The sequence below is a fragment of the Chaetodon auriga genome, chromosome 5 (genome assembly GCF_051107435.1).
Source record: "Chaetodon auriga isolate fChaAug3 chromosome 5, fChaAug3.hap1, whole genome shotgun sequence".
NCBI lineage: Eukaryota > Metazoa > Chordata > Actinopteri > Chaetodontiformes > Chaetodontidae > Chaetodon > Chaetodon auriga.
In genome coordinates this window covers 21,078,394-21,100,659 of record NC_135078.1, presented here as the reverse complement: position 1 = coordinate 21,100,659, position 22,266 = coordinate 21,078,394, and the positions used below count along the sequence as shown (strand labels likewise).

General features: G+C 44.9%; 1 protein-coding gene across 28 annotated transcripts in view; it reads right to left on the bottom strand.

Annotated features, from left to right (window-relative positions):
* Positions 1 to 22,266, bottom strand: part of ank1a (ankyrin 1, erythrocytic a) — an 84,063-nt gene that overhangs the window by 28,764 nt on the left and 33,033 nt on the right. For 23 of the 28 annotated variants that reach the window (XM_076730029.1, XM_076730033.1, XM_076730041.1 and 20 more), the window contains exons 2-4: positions 21,761 to 21,853; positions 2,752 to 2,853; positions 44 to 142 (exon numbers count right to left, since the gene is read on the bottom strand). In XM_076730029.1, the coding sequence (XP_076586144.1) occupies positions 44 to 142; positions 2,752 to 2,853; positions 21,761 to 21,853 (294 nt within the window). Of the gene's footprint in view, positions 1 to 43; positions 143 to 2,751; positions 2,854 to 10,123; positions 10,295 to 21,760; positions 21,854 to 22,266 lie in introns of those variants that run through there. The other 5 variants (XM_076730040.1, XM_076730039.1, XM_076730059.1 and 2 more) reach the window with 2 other exon arrangements.

Here is a 22,266-nt window from a genome sequence, read left to right as displayed (position 1 = left end):
GAAGTGAGACCTGTTCTCTGGAGTCGAGGTTGTAGGGTTTTACCTTTGTGGTGGTCTCCAGTACGATTCCATTGTGGAGTAGCTCCAGCACCATTTTGACGTGGCCTTCTTTAGAGGCCAGATGCAGCCCGTTTAGCCCATTCTGAGTGAGAGAGCAGAGTAGACCTCATACTGAAGGGTCTGAAACCCACTATGGACACAGATATTTCCTAATCCAAAAAATAAAAAATAAATAGAAGAACCACACATATGCACACACAAACATGTAGGCCATGCCATCAGACACAAGTGTGTGAGTGTTTTTTTTTTTAATCACAGTGACTGACGCACTCACAAACCAAAGCAGGCAAATACTTACACTGGACACCACGCATGCAATACTCTCAGAGTGGTCATTAGCAAAAAACAATGTCTAAAGGGATGAAAATCAGGGTGTGAACATTTTCATTTGATTAATGATGGTGAGAGGAGGAGGAGGGGGAGGAGGAGGAGGACGGGAGGGGGATGGCAGGCCGCTGGTCTCGTGGCTGGGAAGAATACGAGCCGTGTGGGATAGGTCTGACCTCACACAGCCTTCCTTCAGCCGCACAGGACATGTGAGGTTGGACCTTTCCCACACCACTGATATTATTCCTCTGAGTGGGGAGACCACAGCACACCATCACTCTACTGCAGACAGAGGAGAGGGGGGGGGGAGGGGAGGGGAGGGGCAATAGAGGAGGAAAAAAGCAAGAAATAAAAAAAGGGTGGTGAGTTAGAAAACAGTCCACAAACAGGTGGAGAGAGGTAGTGGAACAGTTGTTAGGCTGAGAGAGACAGAAGAGGAGGGAAAACACAGTACGGGGAGGGCAGGAGTGAGGCAGTGTCCCGGTGAGTGGCAGAGGAACCCACTCAGACAAGGAAACACAGCTGCCACAGTCAAGCCTCCACCTGGTCCGTCAGACTGTACATTCAGCATCAGGACCAACAGTCACACAACCAGAACAACAGTGCTCTCACCACCGTGTTCAAGTGACAATCCACAACTTTCTGTCTGTATCATTGTTCAGATCCAGTGAGTAAATAAACGGCGCCATTATTCTATGTGTTAATGAATGTAAGAGGCTGTACCTGTAGTTGGTGTCTTAAGGCATTAGTGCACGCAACATTAAAACCGCTATGTGTGGAATATGACAATTTCTAACTTTGCTGCCATCCGGTGGCAGCATAAAAAAGACAGTGTTGCTTGCCTGAAAGCAACACACACAGTCGACTGCGCCAATTTTCACATGAAATGTTTAATTTTTCTACATGTTAAAATACAGGCTAACTTTAAGGACGTTATAATCACGTAGAAATTCCACATACAGGGAATTCAAGTGCAAAACTACAAGGCTGTGTGTGTGTGTAAACATGTCACCTGACTCAAGTGAAACGAGAATGTTGTAGATTATCACTCTGACTCAAACACAATTAACACCAAACAGTGGAAATAACACAATTTCATATGACGAATATCAGCGTCATCGATGAAATGAAGTTATGTAATTCAGGAGAATAAATGAAGCAAGTCAAAAAACCTTCAGGGATCAAGACTGCATTTCTGCATGTAATTATATTTTGAATCCATGAGGTGTCTCCCTTCATCGTGGTGAAGGAGCCTGTCACTAATGGCTGCTGTGCAGTGTCACCTCACATGAATGAATCTGTTGTTACGTTACAGGGCCTAAAAAACAAGCCTCATAGAAATCCTGACAGAAGCAATAATTACAAAATGTGGAGGACAGCATAAGTGAATGGAAGGGAAACCATGACTAAGTTAGATTAATGAGCCAGAGGAATCTTTCATGCACACACACACACACACACACAGACACACAGACACAGACACACAGACACACACACAGACACACAGACACACAGACACACAGACTGTTTTGGCCAAGTTTGAGTAGCCTGAGGGCAGCGGTCCTAGCCCACTAACGCTGCCTCTTCCTGGACACTCTGGGAACAACCGTCAGAGCAAAGGAGGCAGGATGGAAGAGACGGGGCGAAGGAGAAGCCCCTGCCCCATTTATCACCTTCCCTGGAGACCCCGGAAACTCTACCTGCCACCTTCAGCCACTGATTAACGGTCTACCTGAGCATGCACATACAGTACAGTGCATGACTGAGCGCACAGGCAGACAGATGGGCACATTAACAGCGCAGTGATCAAGTCCGACACATCATGCACACTGGACACTGAAAACACATTTATATAGAAATAATAATACAGCGGTGGTAAACATGGGCTGTGTGGACTGCAGGACAAACGTGTGAGTACTGCAGGCCATTTTTCTGTTCAGATTTGCAAAAAATTACTTGTTCTGTAGATGCCTTCAGCTAAATTGTACTGCTTTTTCCATTCACACATTGCTGTGCTTTTCTTTGAATGAGACGTGGGCTTTCCATCCACCTCCTGAATTCTCATTTAATCACTTAGAAAGCAGACAGGAAGATAGAAGACTAAGTCCTGGCAGGATTCGACAGCGGGCCATTGGCGGCGCATGAATACTCATAAATACTCAAATATTTCTGTTTCTCTTGTTGCCAAGTACTGTAACGCAGTACAATTGAAGACCAGTTTTGCAGATAAGCAAAACTGCCTGACGTGAATAAAAAGCCAAGGATGGTAGAAATAAAAATAACTGGCTTGTAGTTAGATGAGCTCGCCAGCCGGAAGCTACGACTTCAACCAATTCAAACCGGGGAAATGTGCTGCTCTCTCACCTGATTGGCTGTATTTATATCGATGCCGTTTTTGATATGTTCCAGGGCCTTGTCCAGGTTGCCAGAACGGGCCGCTCGGAGGAAACTGTTGCCAGCATCTGCCTGCAAGCGGAAAAGGGCGAGGGAAAGAGGAGGGGGATAAGGGGTATGAGAGAAAGTGACAGACATATAAAGTAGAGGAGTAGAGAGGGAAATGGAGAGGGAGACAGGGCTTGGTTAATATTTCTTTAGAGGCATTTGAAGGACTGAAACCGTTCGCTAGCAATCCATCAGTTTTCCTCTCATGTCACTCCGCCCTTGAGATTTTGGACAGTGCAGTTTGAAAATCTGCATCTGCACCTTGAAAATGGCGGGGCCGCAGGTGGTGTAGTGGAGTCCATGAACTGAGTGTCCCCCCCTCTGAGTGTCAACCGGGCTTTCGGTTCAACAAAACCTCTAAAAATGTGTCCAGAAGTCTATCCGCCTCTCTGTACTCAGGTGATAAAGCGATTGTGATAATGCCGACAGCTACTGTGTCGAGCCCAGCAGACTGTTGGCTCTTTGTCTGGACTCTCAGTCTGTGTGTGTGTGTGTGTGTGTGTGTGTGTGTGTGTGTGTGTGTGTGTGTGAATGAAAGAGAGAGAAAGAGACACAAGGTGTGAATGGAGAAAGGAGGAGAGAGAGAGTTTGGTGAGTTCTGGCTCACAGGCCGGCACATGGCACGTCTAGTGTTTTTGTCTGTGTTTTGTTTGTGTCTGAGGGCTTCATGCCTCTCCCAGGCAGGCAGGGGTGCTGCTGAAACAGGATCACTCATGCGGCACAGGGGGAGAGCGAGGGAGAGGAGAGGAGAGGAGAGGAGAGGAGGAGAAGCAGGAGCGGCCGAGGGAGAACCACAGGGAGAAGCTCGACTGCGGCAAACCCTGCACTTTTTCATTTCATTTACATAATCTCCTCTCTCCCCCGTGCCCATCCCCTCCCTCCATCTAACCAGCTATCTCAACATGCTGGTCAGGAAAACAATCAGCCGTCCAATCATTCCGCGTATGTTTTCACACGAATGCACAGAATAAATTCATTATAAGCCTCACACGGGAGCATTTTACGACCCAAAAGAAAAACACCGCCATCACACACACACACAAACGCACACACGCACGGCAAACAAGCTGCTTTTCTCAACTTCATAACACACTGCTTTAAGCTGTGTTGTCCATTGTTGTGACAGGGTTGTTGGTCCTCTTTTGACAGAGAGGGAGAGAGCCTGAGTGAAAAAGAGAAAGGATCCACATGCCTGAAGTAGAGGCATAGCAACAAATGACACAACACACCCTCAGCATGACACCAATGGCACAGCGCTGTGCAAAGAGAGAGGTCACTTTAAAAAAAACAAAAAAAAAGGTGGGAATGGGGCGATGGCAGGGAAATGGAAAACTTTAAAAGGAAAACTTTGCTTCCAGCTGATTGAAGCAGCATAACAGTCTTGTTCCTCATATCTGGTATGGAGATGAAATTCCTACAATGGCAAAGTTTCTGCTTACCGGGTGAACTTCACACTGTGTGCAGCATCCTGTGTGCAAAGTAATAAATCCTGGGCTTTTGTGTGAGTACACTGACTCATGTGGAGCGCCACTTGCCTCTGAGTCATTGTCATTCTCTCCATAAGATGTTTTTGTTTTTAGCTTTTGCTCACAGACAACTGGGAGGCATACTACTCTGCAGTACAAAGCCTGTGAGTCACCCTCACACACATGCTGACAGGCTAAACACTGATTAGACATTCCCGCACACACACACAATCACACACACACACACACACACACACACACACACACACACACACACACACACACACAGAAACACAAGGTGTACTGTAAGGCAAAGGGCTGCATTTAAAGGGCTACTATATGATATTTAGATCATTTAATAAGAAAACACTTCAAATAAAAGGTATAAAAACACAAGTGAGCATTGCAGCACATACTGTAAAGTCTCCAGTTTGGTGTGTTCAGGGTCTCAGTGAACGGTTTGATTTACTCACAGTTGCCAAGCTGTCTTGGTTAGCCATGTTCTCCCTCTCCCATGGATTCCCTCACTCACTTTCACTTTGAAGAAGATTAAAACCCACAAACCTCCTCCCAATGGACTGCTGCAGAGCAACAAGCTGACCCCAGGACTCCTCCCATCCTTGCACACACACACACACACAGACAGACAGACACACACCTGTCACTAGAGTTACGATCCCCATAATGAGACACACCATCCCAAAACAGCAGTTTCCACAAATCAATCTTTGTGAGTGTGTTCAGACATGCATGTGCGGCCACATCAATATTCTATGAATCTGATCAAACATAGCGAGTGTCATCATTGAAAACCGTCTTACTCAAAGGTACTGTACTCTCTGTTCAGTGTCTTTTTGTACAGGTACATCGCGTCTGTTGCATGAAATGTTTGCAGACTCCGTCATGGTGACCCAAGAAAAATCCTTTCATCAGAGTAGGAGCAAATACAGCTGATGCAAAGACACACACAACCTAACACAATACAGATGGTCCCAAAGCAAATGGTGGCATGGTAACACCATGGTGAACCCTGACTGAGGCCCCTCTGCTGGTCCCCCCCCCCCCCCCCCCGGACTCAGTTCACTGCCCCCCCAGAAACAAGCCTGCTGAAGTTTACAAGACGACAGAGACAGTCTGGAGAGACTCGAGCAAGATGTGGCTGGTTACAGTGGTCAGCCCTGCAGTTCAGTCTGTGTGTATCTGCTTGCGTCAGGAGGAGAGTGTGTGGCGTGGGGAGATAAGGGTGCAGGGGGACCACGCCCATCCTCTAAGTCAGACATAAACAGGTGCAGTGCACATGTCACACTCTAAAAATGCTCTGTGGTAAATCCTCGGCTGCATCTTGCCGGACTCCGGTACGTTTCAGATGAATGTGTCTTCTCTGATCATCCCCGTAGAGAGCGGCGCTCGGGGCTCTGGGGCTGAGCAACAAAATGAGCGAGCACATTCATCACTCTGTTCGGAGCAACAGAAAAAGACAATAACCTGCTCGCCAGCTCCACGGTTAACACTGTGAGCAATGTCAGCGCACACTGTCGTGCAATGTGCGTGCAACTGTCCTCAGGCGGTGACAGTGCAAGGCTCCTCATAATGAAGCTAAAAATTACCAAGTCAAATTATTCCCCTATCTCATCACAGAAAATCCTCTGCCCTGAACTCCCCTCTCCTCGTCTTTATCTCAGCTTTTCTTTCCCTTCTTGCTTCTTCTTCTCTCTCTCTCTCTCTCTCTCCCCTCGCTTGCCTCCTCTGCCGGCGCTGCAGCAGACAGAATGACATCACCACCCTCACTGGTGGACTGCAGTGTTTGAAAACTCAATGCATGCATACTGTGTGTGTGTGTGTGTGTGTGTGTGTGTGTGTGTGCGAGACGAGCCATGCCTGAGACCAACATCATGGCTACTAAGATCCGCTGTAACGGATGCTACACCTGACGATCGTCATTTTAACGACAGATCAAACGTGTGTGTGTGTGACGATTCTGAATGGAATCAGACTGTCTGTGTGTGTCTGTCTGTGTGAGGGAGACACATAAGACAACACGAGGCAGGAGAGCAGAAAGTCTTGAAACTGTGTTCATGATCTCAGTGTAAAGCTCAGGATTTGCTGTTACGCGTCCACACTGTCGCTCCATCTGAATCCAATCTTCACGCACACTGCTCCCCCTCTGTACGCACACTGTTGCACGATTGCTCACATGTAGTTAATGCTGTGCTGCAGTCACAGTAACCCCTCTCACACCTGCCTCTGTTGATCTAATAGCAATGTGGCTTATAGCATTTAGCTCAGAGCATTTGTTTCCATCATCATGTCAGCTGCAAGAAGACAAACTGCAGGGGGAATTTTTTGTGATTTTAGGGAAGGATGCCACCTACAATGACTCTAAAGGCATTTAATTACAACTACAATCACTATTTTCCTATTGATAAGCTGAAGTGAGCTTGTCGCATACTTGCAGCTATAGCTTGTGACCCCTTAAAATAAAATAATAACTAATATGAAGAAAGAATAATTTTCCTTCTCGGATTTAATATTTGTCATATAGTTTTACTTTTGATCATCTTTTGACCCATCAGATCAACCACTGGACCTCTGGTTTAAGTCTGTCACGTCCTTCCATGCAGTCCGGTCAGGTTAGTCCATGTCTGAACAGGTCTCACTGCCACAGATGAGGGAGCTCAGACCAAGAGCTAATACAATCAAGAGACAAATCCTGGAGCTCTTCCACTGGATGGCAATGGGCGAATCTCTCTGCCAAAGGCCGAGGGTGATTTTACTTGGATATGGACCGATTATCTGCTTCAGAGAGTCTCAGCTTTTCTATTAGAATTAACATAAAATTCACAATACAGTCTCTTTCTCTCCCACACACACACACACACACACACACACAACATGAATTTGCAGACACAGCAGCAGGTGCAATCATAAATATTTTAAGAGCCACCACAGCTATTTGTGCACCCAGCAGAAAGGTGAAAATAAGGTGCATGCGTATGTTCAGCGTGTCACACGTCCTGCTTTACTTGCAATACTTTCCCGAACTTTAAGCAACATCAACTGTGCAAGCACACAAAACTCTGGACAATGTTTACCATTTTCTCCACGCTGAACTCAACATCTCGGTGCATTTAAACGGTGTGATTGGACGGTTTCTATACATTTGAGGGGAACACTGAACAGCGGATATGGAAATCACTGCAGAGTGCTTAAACAGCCATTTCATCACCCCTTTTCTGCTGACTTGCATTTGTTCTAGAAATTGATTTTTTTTTCCTCTCTGTCTTTTTTTTTTTCTCCCTCTGCCTTCATCTCTCAGGCTGCTTGAAGAGGTTGAGCAGGCAGTGGCTGTTTCCGGCTACAGAGACGTAGTAAGTGTAGAGTCAGTCAGACTGAGACCCGTGGGAGCGTTCAGCTATGGACACATTTACAGGAAGCCAGCGAGCGGGGCACTGGGATGAAGCTGTTACATTCCCCCACTCAACGCCGTCTGTCTGTATGTAAATCTGACTGTCTGTCTGCTTCTGCTCCCTGTACGTGCCGAAGCGTCTTGTCCCATTTTTACTATTTACTTTCTCACAGTCCCAGCCTCCCCCTCTCTGTATCCCACTGTTTGGCCCTGCCGTACTCATTGATTGTCTCTTTATATCTGGCCCTGCTGCAGCCTCTGCGCCTGAAGATCAGATTGTCATGGTTATTGTTATCTTTTGTGGGGGTGACAAAGAGGGTGAAAGCCATAGAGAGGAGATAGGGTTTGGTACCTATGGAAGACAGGCTCAAGATATGGTAAACATCCTGTGTTTTACTGCGCAGTAACAGTAATTATACAGGATATTATACAGAATATGACCATCTGGAAGGACCAAAAGAATATATTATATATGAGAATATATGCAACGTCTGCTAACACTGTAAAACTAAACATTTATCGTTATTCATTAACAATAGAAATGATAGTATATCTACAATATAAACTGAATGATGCTTCAGTGTTGCACATGCACATCGCACAAGCAACTGAGTACATTTATTATGAAGTACTGTACGCGAGCAAAATTCTGAGGCACTTGTTCCTGAGTGTTTCTATTTTATGATACTTTGCACGACTGCACTACATTTTAGAGTGAAATACTACTTTTTAACTCACTTGCACTACATTTATTTCAGTGGTATGATGACTACTTTTTCAGATTGAGATTTTACCTACAAAAGATGTGACTGGTTTAGAAAATATGTTCTGTTGTAGATTAAACTACCCAACAGTGCATACAAGTCGTCAAATTAGCTCCATGCTGCCCATTAAAATGCTGCTTACATATTAATGCATCTGAAAATAATAATATCATCATATATATATATACTCTGAAAAGGGTCATTCTGCATGATGAGTACTGTTACTTTTGATACTTTAATTACAATACTTGTGTACTTTTACAGTCTTTGTACACTATACATTACTGCTAACTGTTATTTCCTGCTGCACCAGGATGTTTTGGCTGTTTAAATTCACCATTGGCTGCTTTCCCTTTTGGCCACTTGGTGCGTTTACTTGCAAAATTCTCTGATCTTTGGGAGCTTACTAAACGATGCAATGATGAAATACTGCAAGAAGCGAAAATACACGACTAGTGACAGCATTGTAAAACTGACTTCAGTTCACCGTCAGACAGACGTAAATAGGCACATTTCTGCAAGTTGCATCATCTACGGTAACGCCGCACAACCTCATCCCCTACGACTGCAGGTAAACTGTGGTTGAGACAAATCTATCACTCACACACACGCGGGCGGCAGGGCCTTGTGAGCGTGTGTTGCCATCACCTCTGCTGGCTCAGTAGATTAAACAGTCTATAGTCTTCAATCAGACTGAAAGAATCTCATTAATTGACCCACTAATCAGTTTACTGAGCTCTAGTTTACTTACCACGGCTAATCCTGGTTGACATCCTACAATCTGAACATCAAACAGAGCAACAAATGAAGTCAAAAACAAGATTAAGGAGGAAAACAGAACATGATACACACCCACACATACACGCACTTACACTAATCTTGCACGCACATGCATCACAACTCTTACAGATACTCAGGCTCCCTCCCATGTAGCTGTGGGAGGCTCGGTCTGATGACTTTGATCAGGAAAGGTCATGTTTGGATCTGTAAGCAGTGACTTGCTCTGTGTTTTAAATGCTCCATCACTTGAAACAAGTTAGCCTGCATTTTGACGGATGGCTTATTAAGCAGGACCGATGTTTACATCTCCATGACCTGCATCTCTGTCCATCTTTCTCTCTCTGTCTGTCCCTCATTTTTCTTTGTCATTGAGGGTACATTCAGGACTGAAAACAAGCAGAAGCAGCGAAAGCGGAGCCAGGAGGAAGTCTCCAAAACAGTTTATGTGGACAGATGGGGAACAAAAACGGTACTTAGCGAGCAGAGAGCAAACGCAGAGAGGCATGTGCTGAATAAAAAAAACGAGTTTGAACAAAATGGACAAAGAGTAAATACAAATACATCAATATTCATGAGTGAGAGACAAAGTAAAGTAAAAGAAATGGATTTAAGACTGGGAGCAAAGCCACTGACAAAAAGTACCGGCCCATTACTGTCTGATGTGAAAGGATAAAGAGAGGGAGCGCTGGCAGGTGCATCACATCCGAGAAAATGCAACCAAGGATTTTGTAAACATACAAAAAAAGACAGTGATAAAATAAGAGTGGCAGACAAGACAGAGGGAGACGATATGAGGAGAGAGTGACAGGAAAAGAGATGAAGTGAGGAAGACGGAGGACGAAGAGGAGACGGAGAGCAGCAGAGATGGTGGTACTCACTCCAAAAGTGACGGTCTTGACTGGCATGCCTGTTGGCCCTCCACTCTCTCTTTCTTACGTTTGCTGTTTCTCTCAAACACACAGCTGTCTTTTCTGTTGCCCCCTGCAAGTGCCGCGGTACAGGGCACGCAGACCCCCGTCCAACGTAAACACACACTCACACACACACGCCCAGACACACACACTTGAGTAAGCATGGTGGGTGGAGAGACTGGGGAGGGTGGGGGTTGAGGGGGCCCAGGGGTTTATCTCTGGAGGAATGCTGCCTGTATCTAAAGACACACATTTCATACGCGGCCAAAAACAAATGGCCACCCCTCGCTCTCACCACCGCTTCCTGCCTGCGTCCCGGCTCGTTTCTGGCTTTTTTTTTTTTTTTTTCCTTTTTTTTTCATTTTCTCTAACTTAATTTTTCCAACTGCTTCACCTCCTTTTATTTTTTCTCCTTCATCTCCATCTTTTTCTTCTATCCTCCATCACACTCTATGTTCTGCTCTCCACCTCATCCATCCTCTCCACCTTTCAGGTTTTGTTGGAGCCCAACACTCTGTGTCACCCTAACTTTATCCCTCCTTTCTCCTGTCCCTTCTTCCCCACACGTCACGCCCATCTCTGTGTCTCCTGTATGTCTTGTGACAGGCAGACAATCATTTTTTTTCACGGACCGGGCGATACCAGAATGGCGTAGAGTTACTGTGGAGAATGGGTGTGTTTTTTCAGAGTGGGTCTGTTTCAGTCTGTGAGGTGACTTACAGTGACAAAGCGCCGGGCGGGGGGGTTGCTGCCACCGCCCCGTGACAATGGGCCAGACACACGGGGTGGGGGGAGCGCGGAGGGGCCAGCCTCTCAAAAGGCCCTGCCTCTTTTAATAAAGCGTCCGTCATTCCCTGCTTGAAAAGGCCTCCTTTTCTCTACCTCTCCCCTCCTCTCTCCCTCTCCTGGCTAAATGCTGGGAAAAGCACATCGCTGCCAAAACCATGCAGAGAGATAAATGCTTGTAGGAGAGGGGAAGGAGGGGGCAATGTGGAAAGAAGGCTACGCACTACTCAGTGCCACTGGACCGTGACCTGGGTAAAAACATCACGTGGGACGTCTCTCCTCTTCTCTCCACAGTATTAAGTTTGGACAGTGATGAGAGCTTCGCTGCCAAAGAATGTGGGGCAGGGGACCACAGACACTAATGTCCATGAAGACATGACAAATTATCCTGTGGTCTTCCACGAAAAGAGGACTGCAAGTCTTCCCTTGTGACATAAACCTCCTTTGGCTCAGCCTGCAGAGACTAACTCAGCGCATCTGAGGGGAAGAATGATAACGTATCAGGTCCTAATTGATAAGACCTCCTTAAGGTGTGGCAGAATCAAGTGAGCGATGACGGAGGTTTTCACGAGAGGACCGTTCTCTGTTCTAGCCTTAAAGTTTAACGTGCATGTATAAGCAGGGTTTTGTGACTCTGCAGCTCGTGTGGAAGCTGGTCGTGGTCCAGTATACAACTTATATGAGTGTGATGTGCAAACTTGAACCCTCCAGTGCACACACACTGAGAAGTGAGAGACAGTCTGTGTCCTGTAGCATATTCATAGATTTGGGATTTTTCAATGAATGAAAATAAGTAGATTTAAGATTTTTTTTTTTTGGAAAAGCCCAATCAGACACTATTAGTATTCAAACTATTATAAGTCTTAAAACGTGTCTGAAGCGGATTTACAAGTCAAGTATAATTTTGTGGCTTTTTTCTTTTTGTTTCACCTCAGAAAATGCTTGAGCGAGATGAGAAACATGGCACAAAGAAAGTCATCGGGCCTGCGGGTTGTGCAGAGATGCATGCTGGTATACTGTGGAAAACTCTTCCTGAGGCTCACTGCCTATCACAGCATGTGGCTCAGGGAGGCTGCAGGTCATTATAAAGCATAGGCCACACTCCGGTTTTGTAACAGAGCTGATTTAGGTTTGGGACAGACGTGCCCTCTGCACCCTGTGTCGAGCCCCTCTTGTTGGCAGGATAAAGGGCTACAGCTGTCCACGTGTGCTGCTTGTGGTGGTTTATTGCCCATGTCTTGATGTCTCAGAGAACAGAGACTAGAGTTGAAAAGGTGGGGGAGGAATCAACATGAGCACTGATAGTCTGTCAGCTGTCTTTCTTGGCCCTTGTCTGGCCCCTCTTCTCACTGCCTCTCACACATTTAAACAAACATTATGCAACTATTTTACCTTAAAATAACAGCTGCAAAATCATTGTGATGGTCCACTAACTTGTAATAGGGATACAGTTCCTCTTCCATTCCCACTCTGCACCCTGAACGCCTGTTTTTGTCTATGAAAGTTTGTTTGAGCGGGTACGATCCAGCAAGAAGTCTTCAGCTAAGATGAAGCTAGCTCGGTATTCTCAGTACGCATCTATTGCTTTTCCAACCTATTCTGCGTCCATGTAGGTCCTGTCAGCTGTGACAGTTACAGTATCTTGGAAAATACAGATACAGGGATCTGAATTCAATCAATTTACTGCTAACCCGAGCACGATAAATACTAAAGTGAAGTATTTCTGGGGGCCGAGCCTCACTGGTTACTGTACAAAAACATAGCTTTATTACTTTTAAAACTGTGAAACTGGATTAATTTTTTCTCGAGAAAACATTTTGCTGATTTATGGAGTTTCCTGATGGATAGACAGCTTTACTTGCTGCTAAAGTGACCACTAGCGGCTTTTTTTGTCTGCCTCTGCCAAGTGGTGGTGTTCACAGCACGAGCACAGGAGCTTCTTTGGAGCAACAGGAGGAGCAAGTGTTGAGTCCAAGGGTCAGCTAACAAAACCGCTAGCTGCATGGCTAACTAAGCTAACTGGCTAACAGCAGCAACAGTTAGCCGGTTAGTTAGTTTCTCCACAAAATATGATCCACATCAAAGTCCTGGTCAGAGCCGCTGCTCAACACCTCAGAACAACAGTGGAGGGAAACTAGAAACTACAGGTGCTGAGTTGCAGAAAATACAACTTCTCGCATAATGTTGCTTTAACACCACACAGATGAAACAGGATAGCTTAAAAATGAAAAAAAAAAAAAAAAAGGTGCATCCAAGCGGCACAGATGGAAATCACCTGTCAAACACCTCCATCTCACAGTCTGCTGCAGGTCTCAGGCTCTAATGTTTCCAGCTTTGCTTGCTGAGAAGTTCTCGTGTGGGAAGCCAGCTAATGATCGCGTCCATGATGCTGCAATATTAACAGAGCTATTTTAAAGAGCCCGATTTCCAAAGAGAACAGGGGTGAGATTATGAATCGGAAAAGAAATGCCAGTATACTGTGTGGTTCTAGATGAGGTTTTACTACTTCAGGTTGTCAAACTGGCCCTCTAGTGGCCGTGTGATGTTCTGCAGTATCGGCCTGCAGCAGCTTCAAAGAGACTATGGACTGTGTCGGGCTGATTACTGCAGCCCTGGCACAAAACTCACACACACTCACACGAACGCACGCACGCGCATGCACACACACACACACACTCTCAGCTCCTTATCCTGTGCTTCAGCTCCTCCTCACAAGCTACATTAAGCTTGCCCGGGCTCTGAACTGACAGAGGAGCGGTTTAACTCAGCATTAACAGCAGCGGGTGTTAAAACTGCCTTCACTTTGCAGACAGATTACATATCATATGTCACAGCACACATACTGGCTCACTCCCACATATACATATTGTCACACATACAGGACATAAAGACGCCTCAGCAAATGCACATGCGCCTCAGCGTGACAAAGCCAGACTGACCTGTGGAAGACAAAAACAGGGAGTTAGAAACACTCAGATGAGGGAGGAGAGCAGAAAAGATGAAGGCAATAGAGAAGAACGACGGCAGCGATAAGTCAGCGCAGGGCCAGGCTCCCATTAATCTTCATAAGTGGAGAGGTAGCGATGGGGAAACACAGAGTGAAGACGTGCAGGAGGAGAGAGAAAGAGCATCGCCGAGGACAGAATCCGTCCCCACAACTGTCCATGTCTCCCTCTCTTGTATGTACGCAGTGTCTGAGCAGCGGCTGAGAACACAGACTCCATAATTTAAGACAAAAGCTCTAAAACCATCAGTCACAACCGGGCTGGAGTCAGCATCAGACAGGATCGGCGCAGCCAGACCATAATTCAATAAGTCTGGTTAATAAACGCAGAGCTGAAGTGACCCAAGTTTTCAGACTCTATTCAGACCTAATGTACTGTCCCGAAACGACGAGATACCAGCTCCACCTGCCACTGTCGGCACGACTCTATTAACGTGGGACTTAACGCAACTCTATTAAGAGTCCCACGAGAATTAAAGTGTACTCCGTTCGTTGAGGAATAAGCAAAGCGAAAAATGTCGCCCGACTGGTTTACGGCTACAAATCATCTGATTTATCAAATTTATCCTCAATCAGCTGTGTCTACTTTTTATTTCCATCAACAATTTCTTGCATTTCATAGATTCAGTGACGATCATAAAGAGTTCAGCTGAATTCAGTATGAGGGAAGCACTGATTACTCAGTTTACTCAAATTACAGGATTTGGTATTTGGCTCTTTTACAATAAAATTCTGAAATGATCGATTATATCTGTGCCAGACCAGAAAGAAACCTTTTAATTTAAGGGATGAACAAGAAAAGCATCTGTGGTTGGTTTAAAAAAGGTGAAAAATCTATTAAACTTTAGAGTTGCACTGCAGATTACAGATTAGAAACCGATGCTAGATTTTTGAGTCTGAAATCTGTTAACATGAACAATTTTTGATAAGACTCCACTAAATTAGACAATTTAATAATTGTGGCCAAAAAAATTGAGACATTTTACAGTTGAAAAATAAACACAATTCCACCATCAGGTATTCATAATCTATTTTCATTTACCAAAACGTGTTTCTGTGAAAGCGGCACAAGATAAAAGAAGGTTTTGCATCAAGAGATTGAGCTTCAACCAAAGAGCGTCTCTGTACATTCTTTCTTGTTATTTATCAAGCCACATGTATGTCATCAGAGACAGTGAAGGTGATCAGTGACGAGCTAAAATCATCAAATAATATCAGCCTGGCTGATGTGCTGGTTGGGCTCAGGTACCTCAACGTAGAGTCTCATTAGATGCAGCTGTAATTTGCAGGAAGAGGAAAAACATGTCCGAACAAGGATCTTGTCAAGAAGCTGTTTACGCACAAACTTTGTGGGTGACACGTACGGCACCCTATGGGTCCTTCGCCTTTTTGCATTATTTCGTCCTCAGTGCACTCGGTCTTAAATCTGTTACAGCATGTGATTACAGTACGAGCACAGCCGCGTTTCCAAACATTTGTTTCGGCTTGCTTCAGTGCAGCACCGGCCTCATTTCTCACCATAAGGAGCGGAAGCGGTGAGGAAACAGGCCGGCAGTGAAAAGATGAAAGAAGAGATGGATGGAAAGAGCAAGAGGTACACGGCGCAGCTGAAGGAAGGCAGGACGTCTCGGGCGCATTGGAACTGCGATGATAAATAAATGCGCCTGGGGAGCTTCACTGAACGTGTGCTGGAAGGTGTGTGCACGGTATCTTCGTCCACAGCTTGTTGACAGAATGATGGCATCTTCATCTGCACAGCTTTGCTGAGTCAGACCCTGATTTCTCTCTCAACCCCCTCACCCCTCCGCCGCACACACCTTCCATCAATCACCTTATCTACACTGGAGCGGCAGAGTGGCTGCTAGCAGCAAAGAGAGACCCGTACAGACTTCATCATAACAGCTATATATTAACAAATAAATACAATTTGATATATCTACCATGCCGCTTTCCACTTGAACAGTTAATATCTGCTGCCTCAGGGGCCAGATGCTGAGCTGCCTGGCGCATCTGAGATTGACGCGTTAATAAATATTAAATATGAGCAATTAAGGGCGAGGGCAGTCAAAAGAGAGATTATACAACCGACGTCAGTTACTCCACTGCCTAATGCTGCCTCACACACACACAAACACACACTCACAAATACACATCAGCACACACACACATTCACCTACAGTGCAGTACATGCAGGTGCATAACACACACACACACGCGCACGCTCACTCACATTCGACACACACATATGCAGCTCACAGCAACCTTCTGTATGCAGGCGTACAGTTCAGGCAGCGGTATACTCAAACCGAACAAGGTCGTGCAACTCGTCGTCCGACCATGTGGGGAGGCACATTTGTTCGTGTTATCTTAAAACAATATTGATTACTACAAAATGATTTGCATTGATTAGGGTGCATTCTTGTCAGCGTGTCCTCGTCTTATGCACACACCGCTCTGCAGCATCAGTCATTTTGAATCCCAAACGAGGAATTCGCAACTTCAGATCTCACTGTTTTGTCTGAAAATGTGATCATCACGTTTTACTTTGTAAAACTCCCGGTTGCAGTGGGCTGCAGTCTAGTCCAGTATGGGATTTCCAGTTCCTCTACACTATATAATAATAATAATTCCAACTTAGATCAGTGGTATTTACTAACATACACCCTTTGTATAAGGTTTAATGGGAGTGGGCAACACAGAAACACAATATTATTATACACTATTATTATATTAAAAGGTGCTTAAATGCTCTGGAGGATTTTCTTAAAGAGAAAAAAAAAACGGGTAGCGATCTTTGAAATTACAAAGTAAAAGCATGGTTTACACTGTTGTTTGAAAGTTGTTCTCTGGTGAGCCAGTAACATGTAAAACTGGCCTAAAATGACTGATTATTATTATTCTTAATTGGAAAGAATTAACGATTTAAAGAATTATGTAATGTTTCAGGTACAGGACGCTCACATATTTGTTTTCCCTGTTCTGGTCTACGTGAACATCAGCGGTGCAGGTTTAGCTCTGAAATGTCGAGCAGACAGAGTCTGTCTGTGAAACACTGAGCAGATCTGTCCTGGCTATTGTTCACACCTGTTTCTGGTTTCTACTCTCTATGTGCAGACAGCCGACGGGGTCTTCATCGCTGCTAACGCCGACAGGGTGGAAGAGGGAACGTCAGGAAATTTGTGGAGGACTTGAAAGAAGTTTCTGCATCGGCTGTGTACACAGAGCCGATCTCAGCAGAGAGGGGAGTGAAAGATTGACCATCGCAAAGGAGATTTCTACAGCGTTCAGACTTTCCGACCAGCACTTCTTTTGGAGTATACTTGCACCTTTACCATGCACTCTGCGCATTCACCTTGAACACATGCACATGCACGCATGCATGCACATTGATTGTCAGTCTCTCTCTCTCTCTCTCTCTCTCTCTCTCTCTCTTATTTGTCAAGTAAAAAATACAAAGAAAACGAACAAAGAAAGCGAAGGTGTCTGAGTAAAGAACAGAAAAAGAAAGAAATTGGTGCTGTTTAAAAGGTCAGCCAAAGCAAAATCTGTTCAAGAGAAGTGAGTGAAGGACTTTGTAATGCAAAGTTGAATTAAAATAATTGAAAGAGAAGTGTAAAATCAGTAGGTGAGGTGGAGTTTATGAGGGTCACAGGGGAAAAAGTGAAAAGGTGTAATCAGATTATAAAAAGGTGAAAAAGTCTCGACTTGTATTGAGACAAAGTCAGTAGATTTCTGTCCAGTTTGAACTGGTCCGTATTTCATGATCCAGTCACCTGCGTTTGACAGAAGCATCACATTTTACACCTCTGCCTTTTGTTCATCCTGTCATTCTCTCCTTGTGGCACAGTCATATTCATACTTTAATTCTTGTGTAAACTGTCTTTCAGGAATTTTCTACCCAGTGCAGTGAACCTGTTCTGCAGGTGAGGTCTGAATTTATTAAGCCATTTAGGTTATAGTAACTTAGGATGGCTCCATTGAAAGTTCTCTTTGTAGGCCAGATTGTTCCCATGAGGAGTCTCAATGTTGCAAAAAGCCAGAAAAGATCCGTTCTTAACGGGTCAGCAACACCAGGAGAATCCTGCTCCCCGGTCCTCTTCCTAAAGTTGGTATCTGGCCAACTGAGACGTTGTTACACGACTTCTGCAGCTCTGCACAATAACAGTAAAGCCCCCTGTACCTTTAATCTGAATTCTGTGAAGCTGCTATCAATAACCCTGGGACAAAAATGAGTGTTACAATATTTGAATACGCCGTGGCCTTTCACATGTAAATTAAACTCTGCCCCCCTAGCCGAAACAAATTACAGCCAACTGCTGGTGGCTGGACAAGAATGGGCTTCCTAATGTAGTCTGCATCTACAGTGGGCTGGGGAGCAGCTGGAAACGAGAAACTGAGACGGGGGAGAATTTATGTGACAGTGCAGAGTGTGACAGTTTGCTTTTTTTTTCATATTGAGTCTGCCATGCAGCCGTACTGTGACGAATGGGGCTTGGCTCCCTGAGCATCTGTCTCCAAGGACTCACTGAGGGGTAATTAGAGCTTTGGGATGATAAGGGATATTCTCCAGGCCCACTAACCATTAATGGTGGCAAAGGGGACGGGGCCTTTACACAGACCTCTGACATGTCACAATCCTGTTTTACAGGAGGGGGTGGGGTTTTAATGAAGCGTTAGATTTTTGGTGTAAATTAAATCAGCCCTCAGGGAAAGAGTCATGGTTCGTGAGAGCAGTTTGAGGACTGCTGAGAGCTTTATGTCACCAAGCTGCTGACCGACCAGTCTGCATGATTCTGAACTACTTTTGGACTTATGGCTCCGGCAGCTGAGAACAATAAAATTAAGCCATATTGCTTCTTGGGTTTTATTTTCCTTGCTGCCGTCATTGTTCTGTTGCTTGTTTTCACCGGATTAATTGCTGAGATCTCAGAAAGCAGCAACTTTGCTAAAACCACAGCAGGGTAACAAACAGGATGTAAACAAACCCCCAGGTCAGTGCAATTTATCTGAAAGTAAAAACAAAGGCTAAGAGCAAATAATGACCCAAAGTGTCTGTTGTAAACATCCATTACAGTTTGCCTTGGATGTATTACGTGAACTGGACACAGAAAACCAAGATGGCGCCCAATCACTTGACTGGAAATTTCTCGCCAGGCACATACACTAAACAGTTTTTTCCTGTCCTGGTTTGCTTGGCCAAAAAACTCATGTTAATAAAATAGCTTTGTAGTTCTCTGTGAACATTTTGCAAGTATAAAACTCTCTTGGATTAAAAATTCTGTATCTGACCTTCATATTCTCCTCAATGGTTTGGTCAGTGGTGTGTTTGTTGGCCACTGGCACAAACTGGCAGCAGGTATCCAGCTCTCACTCTACATCCAAGCAGTTTATACCAACTTTGACCTACTATGATTTCTGTAGTTGTGCAAATGAGGGACTATTTGTGCCATCACTTCGTTTTAATTCCAGATTAAAGTAGATAATCGGCCTAAATTATCGGTTTGTTTACAACCTCTACCATCGTCTGACTGCTCGTGTTTGTTGCCCTTTTGTACCTATTTTTAGCAGCTTTTCTGTAATTTTCAGATCTCAATTAATTTGATGAATACAATGATCTCTGATAGAGTGAGAAGTTGCAACAATCTGTCGTGTTCCTTCAAGACGCAGGACCGGGGCAATAAAGGATGAAGCTGAGGGCTGCGGGCAGGCCGAGACACTGTATCACTCTTGAGTAAACACCGGTTGAGGAAGCAGACACCCTGTTGCAGGGATTTGGTTTATGCTGCTGTTGTTTTCCACTGCTGTGTTGGCTAAGGGCCAGTGAGGGGCACTGAGCTCTTCAGGACAATCTATCACTGCACCAGTCTTTCTGTCTGTCTCTCTTCTCTGGATCATTTAACGTGTTCGTATATCACTGCTCCCACCCAGCAGTCACCTCTCCACTGTTCTCTGTACTGCACTCCCTTTCCTCACTTCTTGTCATTTACGTTATTTGCGAACCGTCAGTGAGCCCTACGTGATCCCCAGGTTGGTATTGTTTGGAAACCTGACGAACATTACACTGGGTCTGTAGTCCCAGCTGCTCTTTAGCTCTAACATGATTGTGTATATAGTTTCAACTGACAGATAAATGCAAACAAATAAAAACATCTTCACCCATTCACACAAAAGGTAAAGGATAATTCAAAAGAAATGAAGGAAAAACAACAACTGCCCAATGCACACGCATCCAAGAGCACCACCGAGGGAAAGACAATACTCCATATTGTTGTGTGTTGGGCCAATGGCCAGAGAAACTGGGACTGATAAAGCTTTATATACTGATCCAGTTGCCCTCTAGGTGTGTTAAATGTTTTCATCCCATCTTTTTTTTAGCCATTTGTTCTAATGTCTCTGCTCTTCCAAATGCTTTACTTTGTACTTTGTTTACTGAGGTCCAGTGAAGGTTAACCCAATGATGCTCCAGAGTGTTTGGGAGCAATATGGAGATCGGGAGAGTAGGTTTGGGAATTTGACATGAGAGCAAGGGGGGAGCTAGGATTGAGGGGAAGTCATCATGGGCAAGAGTCGTCTGGAACAAGTTTCCCAGCAGCCTTATTGCACTTAGATAATCTCTCCCCCACTGAGTGGCAATGGATTCAAGATCATCTACTGTGTGAGAAAGGTGCAATAAAACCTTTGGCAAACCTATCCCTGACTGTTTACACAGATAAAACCAGACAGAACACAGGCACAGCACGTGACGGACAGTGACACGGGACATCACAGCCACAATACACAGACACAACACTGACACATCAAAGGCACGGCCAATGCAGGCTCAACCACAACACCTACAGCAGAAACACCTCAATGGGAAATACACAAAGACAGACTGAAGCACAGACTCAACACAGACACAGGCTGACAGTCAGATCTACAACTAATACGCAGACAGAAGCCATGCACAGACGGAAATACAGCATGCACACAAACACGCTGATCGAGATTAAAAGAGGTCGAGCCCCAAAACACACACACATATCCCTCACAAACCCTCTGTTTCCACCTCTCTCTCAGACAGACACACACACACACACACACACACACACACACACACACACACACACCTTGATTTAATCCTAAACATGAACACAGTGGTACAGATGACACAAGCATATTGTATAAACCAGAAGAACCCACAGGAAAAATACTTGGACTGTTGTCTATTATCACTACTGTGAACCTGTGTGGTGTGAAGTACTTTGTGTAGAAGCATACGCACACGTGCTAAAACTTGTATCGAGTCGATAGGAAATATATCAAATCTATATTTTGCCCGTGGACTCTTGCCATGTAATATGCTCTGCTTGAGAACATTAATCTCAGAGAAATCACAGACACTGAAATATAGATGTTAATATCGATACAGATACACACTCATGTTATATTCAAAAAATGTGAAAATTGAGAGACAAAAGAAAAACGCAAAAGAAAAACCACCAAATGACAAAATAAAAATCAGCAAGTTAGTACAATACGTCAAGCAAAGACGGGAACAAAGAAAAAGCTCCAGCCTGATCCCACGACACCTGACTGAATCAGCTCACAGCACAACAGCAACACTAGAAAGTCAAAGGAACCAGAACTACAATACCATAAGCAACACACAACAAAAACAAGAGATATAAAGATAAAAACAACAACAACAGCAGAGCAACAATAGTGACACACACTTTAAGTGACAGATACAAGATGGTCAGAAATACAGAATATATATACATATAGATATATAGAAATAGGAAAAGCCAGATATACGTGTTGCAGATATTTACTTCATCATCATAGTGCCATACTCCTTGGCCATCCGGCATCTCAGAGCTCACACTACTGTCCTGATCGATTAGCCAGCGATGCACGGCGTGGGCCTAAAAGAACATACGACATAAAGACAGAGCCCGGTTAATCGCAACAGTGAGAAGCACAGAGATGGAGAGACAGGAGAGAAGAGGGAGGGGAGGGGAGAGGAGGAGGAGGAGGAGGAGGAGGAGGAGGAGGAGGAGGAGGAGGAGGGGGGAGGAGGAGGAGCGGGGCGGACAGAAAACAATGGCAAGGAAATGAGATTCAAAGAAGAACAGGTGAACATTTTATTGAGACACAGGTAGAAAACAAGGCGGGGGAGGGAGGGAGAGGAGGAAGAGAGCAGGAAGAGGAACCACCCCAACCCGCCCCACCCAGCCCAACCCTCCCCTCCCCAAAACAACTCTCCCTGTGGGAAACAGGTCAGGTTAGGATGAGTGGTATGAGTGTGAAAGCACGATGTGGCACGGCACGAGGACAT